The sequence below is a fragment of the Carettochelys insculpta genome, chromosome 30, assembly GCF_033958435.1.
Source record: "Carettochelys insculpta isolate YL-2023 chromosome 30, ASM3395843v1, whole genome shotgun sequence".
NCBI classification, from domain to species: domain Eukaryota; kingdom Metazoa; phylum Chordata; order Testudines; family Carettochelyidae; genus Carettochelys; species Carettochelys insculpta.
In genome coordinates this window covers 10,581,165-10,587,729 of record NC_134166.1, presented here as the reverse complement: position 1 = coordinate 10,587,729, position 6,565 = coordinate 10,581,165, and the positions used below count along the sequence as shown (strand labels likewise).

The window sequence follows — 6,565 nt, the reverse complement described above, 5'->3', positions numbered from 1 at the left end:
GTGTTTTAAAGAAGCCGTGCAGAAGATGAGCATCAGAGAGGGAGCCGTGTCGGTCTGTACCCTCGAGACCAACGAGAAGTCCTGTGGCACCTTATCGACCGCCAAAGATTTTGGAGCATCAGCTTCCGTGGGATGCAGAAGCTACAGACGATGCTGGAACACCCCATCCCAATGCGTAGTGAGAAGCAGCTCTGGCGGGGGCCCCGCTTGGCTTAGCGCAGAAATCCCGGGCGAGCTCAGACCCAGCAGGGAAGCTGCGGAGAGCTGGAAAGGCGGGCAGAGGACCGGGGAAGGGTGTAAGTGCTGGGGCGTGCAGGGGCTGGGCCCGCGCGCGGAGGGGGGGAAGGACCCACTTCCAATCGCTGGCGGCGGTGGGGCCTGCCCCAGGGACTGGGGAGGGGGGACAAGGAAGAGCCGAAGCGGCCGGGCGGCCCCGGAGCCGTGAACAGGTGGGCCCGGCCCGCGTCAGCGCAGTGCAGTGCAGGGCGCAAGGCCGCAGGCCGGGGGCACATGCAGGCGGGAGAGGGCAGGAAGAGCCGCGCCGCTCTAGCTCCGCCCCCGCCTCTATGGTCTCTGCGCAGGGCGCTTCCGCCTGCCGTCACAGCGGCGCTGGGGGAGGGGGAAGGGCGCGCGCGCGCGCGCCCCGCCACGTTCCGACCGCGTGACTCCGGTTGCCTAGGAGAACGGCCGTGGTCGCCATGGCGACCGGTCAACAGCCGGGAACAGAGTCGGCGCCGAGCCGGGAACGGGGCAAAGATGGTGAGAACCCGGCCCCGGCCTGCCCCCCCCCCCGCCCCCCGGTCCGGTCCTCCACCACCCCCGTCCCTCCCCCCGGTCCGCCCCCCCCCGCCCCAGCCTGGCCTTTCCCCGCTCCCCGCAGCGAGTCTCCCCCACCCCCCGCCCTCTCCCGCAGCGCGCCGAGCCCCGTCCTGCTGGCCCGGGGAGGGTTTGCTCAGTCCCCGCCTCCCCCCGCCAGCCAGCGCCGCTCTCCCCGCGGGCCCGGCCCTGCCGCCTCCTGCCGTGGAGCGCCTGTCCCCGCTCCCTGCCCGTCTCCTGCCTCCGGGGCTGGCAGCAGCGCTCTGGTGCGCTCAGGGCAGGGGAGGTGCCCGGCGGGGTTGCCGGGTGATTTGGGAACAGGCTGCCCGCCGCCTGCCCTTGTTCTGGGTCACCCCGAGGGCAGGGGAATGGCAGCCTTGGAGGCTGCAGCTGCCTCTGGCTTCTAGGCTTGTGTTTGCCCCTTCCTGGGACCAGCTGTCACTAACCAGGGACTGGGTTCTCTCCCTGCTCCCCAGCCAGCCAGCATGCCTGGCTCAATGAGCGCTTCATCCAGTGCATCCAACAGGTCACGGGCCCGCCCTCGTTACAGGACCAAGGCCTTGAACTCGGAGGTGGATGAGAGCCTGTTTGGAATAGCCAAGGTAAGGAAAGGAGCTTGTGTGGGCAACTGCCCCACTCTTTCAGCCTGTGCTGGTATTGATCCTTTACGCTACGGCTGGGCTCGAGGGCTAGACAAAATGGTCCAATGGGCCAGATGCAGTCAGCTGGCCATAATTTGCCCACCCCTGCACTACACAACACAGTGTTTCAAAAGCACAGCTCTAAATACCCCAGAAAGAAACAAAAATGAACATACCTCCCTCAACTCCCTTCTTTCCCTGGCAAGAAAAGAGCTCCACTAAAGCACCGACTCCACATCCTTTATTGATAAGACACAGGAGAGGACTTTTAGAGCCTGTAGGCAGGGGCAGTCAGCCCACAGGTGGCTTATAGCTTGCATTTGTGGCTCTACTCCAATCCGGCTTCAAAGAATCAGTTGTTCCTAAGTAAATCCAGCTGTCTTCTAGTCTCTTAGGTCCAAAGTAACAAAGGGAATGAGATGCCTTAGCCCCAGATTTAAGTGTCGGTGTCTCACTGTTAGGCACCACTGTGATCTACAGAACACCTGCTCAGCTGCTGTCTAACCCTGAAGACATGTCAACTCCCTTGACATCTGGGCATGCGCATTGCTGCTTCATTCTCACTTCCATCCTGTCCATAGGATGAACTGCGGCAGCTACCGCAGGCCCTGTGCTTTTGAGAGCCACCCCAACTGCGCTATGGACAGGAGAGATGGGGTTACCAGGGGCCAAAGGCTGGGTGGCAGAGGCAGAAGAGTCACTTCCCCTGCCCTATGCACTCACCAGCTGGGTTGTGGGAGTGGTGTGAGCCGATGCCCAGGTGGCAGCTAAGGGTCTGGTGGGGCAAAGGGGGTGATGCCACATCAGCAGCTACACCAAGCAGCCAGGGCAGGTTGGGTTCTTTGGTTTGTGTTTAGTTCGGGTACAGCAGCAAGAGGAAAATTACACTTAGAGGCTTTAACAGTTACTTTTTATTTATACAAAGATAGAAACAATTTAACTAAGACAAATGATTAAAGTACAAGTTAGTACTCGTGGTTTTTAAAGGGGAAACAACACAATTTAACTTAAGAAAAGTTTTAGACAAACTAGCTAGCTTACACTAATACAAGTAATGTGTACACAAGAAAGGCACGTTGCAGGTGTGATTTTCACCCCTGCCTCTTAGACCTGGTGGAACCAGAGTCTTTCCCTCAATTCCTATAGGAAAGAAGTGTAATACAGGTGTAATTCTTACCCTGCGTCCTAGATCCGGTGTGACCCAGAATCTTTCTCTCAGTCCCTTGGGAAGAAGTAGATACAAACCAGGCGTCCCCAGTCTCGGGAGTTAATTCCAGACCTGGCCAGCAGGTGTAGGTGATTGAAACTGAAAGGGGGGTGGGCTGCCAAACCCCTCTTATACCCCTTTTGTCACGTAGGCTTCTTCCTGGTCTCAAGTGGCCAATCGGGAGGAATGTGTTTTGAACCCCAGGTTTCCCAGGGAAGGTGCAAGGCTCAATTTGCACCTGTGAATTGTGGACAATTGGGCACCTTTGGAGGTGATGGGCGGAGATTCCCCGTTCTTCCTGGGGTAGTGATCAGGCGTGTCAATCACCGAGATCAGCCAGAAGGGCGGCCATTAGCTAGCCCATTCACTGTCTGTTTTTTGTGTATAGTAGAGAGGCTGGGTGAGACAGCACACCTGCGTTCCCAGGACATCAAAGGCTACCTGTCTCCCTTGCTTGTTTCTCTCTCTGTCTCTCCGAGTGGGGGGGGGGGGAGAAGAAGAAAAGGCCTAATGGGGGGTTCATGTCTGGCTACAAGCGGCAACCTACTCCACCCTGCTGCGCAGTGCCATGCCACCCTCCCAGTCTTCTGTGCCTCACTTCTTCACAGCAGTGGGAAGCAGAGCCCCTCTCCAGTTCCTGTGGCCTGCAGAGAAGCGAGGCACAGCAGGTCAGGAGGGTGGTGTAGTGGAGCAGGGCAGAACAGGCTGCTGCTCCCACCACCCATGTCATGAGTGTAGGGGAATGAAAGATGATTCCTGATGCCACAGCTGCCACAGCTTTTGGTTCCAAGTAACTCCCTTGCCCCCTTGCCTGTGGGGAGGGATAAGGGACAGGGCAGAGGTAGAGCCAAGGAGGGACAGGGCCCCATGCTTTCTGCACAGGAGGTTGGGAATTGCCATAGGTCCTGCCCCCCCATCCCTACCCACAGGATAGTCCTGTTTATTATAGGCATCTGGATGCCTGAGCCCCATTTTGAACCAAAAAACAGGGGAAGATAGTTGCGTCTCCACTCAGCCTGCCTGACCCAGTAGTCCTGCTCAGAACAAGCCTGCCACATCAGGCACCATACAAAATCTAGGGGGAAGAGGAAGCAGTGATTCGAGTGCTCACTATGGTTTAATTCTCCTCTTTGATGGTGATGGGATGCACCTCAGCATAAGCAGTGTGTCTCGCCAGGGTTGGGGGAGACAAGTACTCCCAGGCTCACCCAGCCTCTGAGGCCCCACCTCCAACTCTGACTAGTGGCCTCTTCCCAGCCCTCCCTCTTTCCCCCACAAACAATGTGGTTATGGGCCCCCACTCCTGGAGCTCCGTGCAGACAGCAGGTGGGGGTAGCTGCAGCCGGCCCTGGACCTCCACACAGAGGCTGCAGATGCAGCCTCCCTGGCCCTGGAGCTCCAGGCAGGCAGCGGACAGTGTGATTTTAGCCTCCCTGGCCCTTGAGTTACGGGCCAGCAGGCAGCACAACTACAGCCTCCCCTGTGTACAGAGATCTGGGGAGTTGTTGGACTGTGGGGCAGCCCCCAGCGGAGCATGGGTAGCAACAGGTAAGGCAGTTTGGGGAGATGTTGCCTTCCCCTGACTATGATACCCACTGTCCATGACTCTCGGTCTCTCCTGCTGAAGCTGTTCTACTTAGGATGACTAAAGAGTTACTGGAGTAGGGGAACAGGATCTTGGGTTTCCCACCTCCTGGGTCCAAAGGGTACTAGGGTACAGAGTCATCCTCACTCAGTTTCACTCTGGCCTAATGGTTAGATAATTAATCTAAAATAGAATAGTATCAGTGGGTGAGGCTGAAAAATCTTCACATCAGAATATCAGGTAGCCCATTGGTAAGGGCCAGTGTATTTTTTGTGCTTGTACTTGCCAGTACTGGTACCTCTGCAGCCTCAGCCATGGGATAGGCTGCAGACGGGGGTGTGGGAAGCCAGCTGAGTACTGGCACCTCTTTTGTTACAAAAAAAGCACTGGTTAAGGCAGTTTCCTGAGAGAGAGGCCCCTGTTCTAATCCCGTCATGCAACCCAACAGAGGGAGGAGTTGAATCTGAGTCTCTCACAGCCTGGCGAGTGTGCTAGTCACTGTGCTAAGAGTTGTAACACTGCTAACTCGTACAACATTGTTCAGGAGGTTAAGCAACCTGACTTCAGCTCTATGTCACATGTTTCCCTGCAGCCATGGCGAGGAGGGAAGTGCTTGGTGCATGGTGAGAGGCAGTGCTTAGGTCACATCCCTCTCATTGGCATCTGGCATTGGTTAGCTTTGGTGGCTCCTTGTGTATCCTGCTCACTTTTGTGGCTCACATTTTCAGGTTTCTGTCTCTCCCCATTCCTGGCACCTAACTCAGGCTTTGTAGATCCTGTGGATCGTTTCAGTGATTTGCTGAGCACTTACAGTGTCAGCCTTGCAGTGCCTAAATCTTGTCTTGTATCTGGGCTGTATTGCTTCCAAACTCTTGTTTTCACCATTAAAAAGGTTTGAGTGTTTTTTGTCTTCGCTTTTTTAGAGTGCAGTCTAACTAATTCAGGTGAACTATCCCAGGGTTAAAAGGCCTGCATCTGACAAAGTGGGTCTTTGCTCACAAAAGCTTATGCTCATACATTTCTGTTAGTCTGTAAGGTGCCACAGGACCCCTCGTTACTTTTGCAGGGTTAAAATAGTGTGAAGACAAGGCACTTTGGCCCAGATCCACTTTGGCTCCGAGAGCCAGATCTCCAAAGATACAATTGCAATGCCAGTTAGCTGCCTAGAAACACTGGAACAACAAAGGGATCCACAAAGCCTGTGTGAGGCCCCAGGCTCCCGACACTCTAGGTGTTAAGACTCCTAAGCCAGCCAGTGACAGACTGGCCGTGTCTACACTAGCCCCAAACTTCGAAATGGCCACGCAAATGGCCATTTCGAAGTTTACTAATGAAGCGCTGAAATGCATATTCAGCACTTCATTAGCATGCGGGTGGCCGTGGCGCTTCGAAATTGACGCAGCTTGCCGCCGCGCGGATCTTCCCAACGGGGCTCCTTTTCAAAAGGACCCCGCCTACTTCGAAGTCCCCTTAGTCCCATGAGCAGATGGGAATAAGGGGACTTCGAAGTAGGCGGGGTGCTTTCGAAAAGGAGCCCCGTCGGGACGAGCCGCGTCAATTTCGAAGCACTGCGGCCACCCGCATGCTAATGAAGCACTGAATATGCATTTCAGTGCTTCATTAGTAAACTTTGAAATGGCCATTTGCGTGGCCATTTCGAAGTTTGGGGCTAGTGTAGACGTAGCCACTGTGTCCTAAACCCCACCTCATAGTGTATATCTAGGCTCCAAGGAAGCTCCTAAGTCTGTTTAGCTGTGCATGAATGGGCATCTCTCTCCTGACATCAGGCAGTGTAGGTGGTGGTGCTGCTGCCTTTCTCTTCCCTTGTTACTTTAGCCCAGTAATTGGAGCACTCACCTAGGATGTAGGAGACCCTAGTTCAATTTCTCCCTGTGTCTGATGGACAGAAAGGGTCTGAAAGGGGGCTGAGGCTGAGGAGTGGTATCCCAGGCTTCTCAAAATAGTTCCCTAACCACTAGGCTATGTGGTGGGGGTGAGAGGGGACTCAATCTGTCCTGTTAAAGCCATTCCACTTTGGATTAAATACTCCTGGAGCAGTGAGGTGCAGGGTGAGACAGCCCCATCCTGCTTCTTCTTGCCCCTGCATTGCCCTGTCCTCATTCCGGTCCTTACTCCAAGTCCCTGCCCTTGACGGCAAGGTGGAGCATAAGAGAATGAAATGATGTGGGGTGGAGTGAAGTGGAGCCTGTCCAGTCACTCTTGTGCTTGCCCCTTACGCTGTCCATACCCCTGAAGATCTGGGCCTGGCTCAAAGCATGGGGCCTGTGCAACCGCCCCAAACCATCTGAAGGATGG

At 55.6% G+C, this 6,565-nt stretch overlaps 1 protein-coding gene across 3 annotated transcripts in view; it reads left to right on the top strand.

Moving 5' to 3' along the window:
- The first annotated feature begins 714 nt into the window (after nucleotides 1-714).
- The window catches only part of CFAP45 (cilia and flagella associated protein 45), a 30,100-nt gene continuing 24,249 nt past the window's right edge, over nucleotides 715-6,565 (top strand). The window contains exons 1-2 of one of the 3 annotated variants that reach the window (XM_074981149.1): nucleotides 715-759; nucleotides 1,293-1,418. In XM_074981149.1, the coding sequence (XP_074837250.1) occupies nucleotides 757-759; nucleotides 1,293-1,418 (129 nt within the window). In that variant the 5' untranslated portion in view covers nucleotides 715-756. The remainder of the gene's footprint in view (nucleotides 760-1,292; nucleotides 1,419-6,565) is intronic. The other 2 variants (XM_074981150.1, XM_074981151.1) reach the window with 2 other exon arrangements.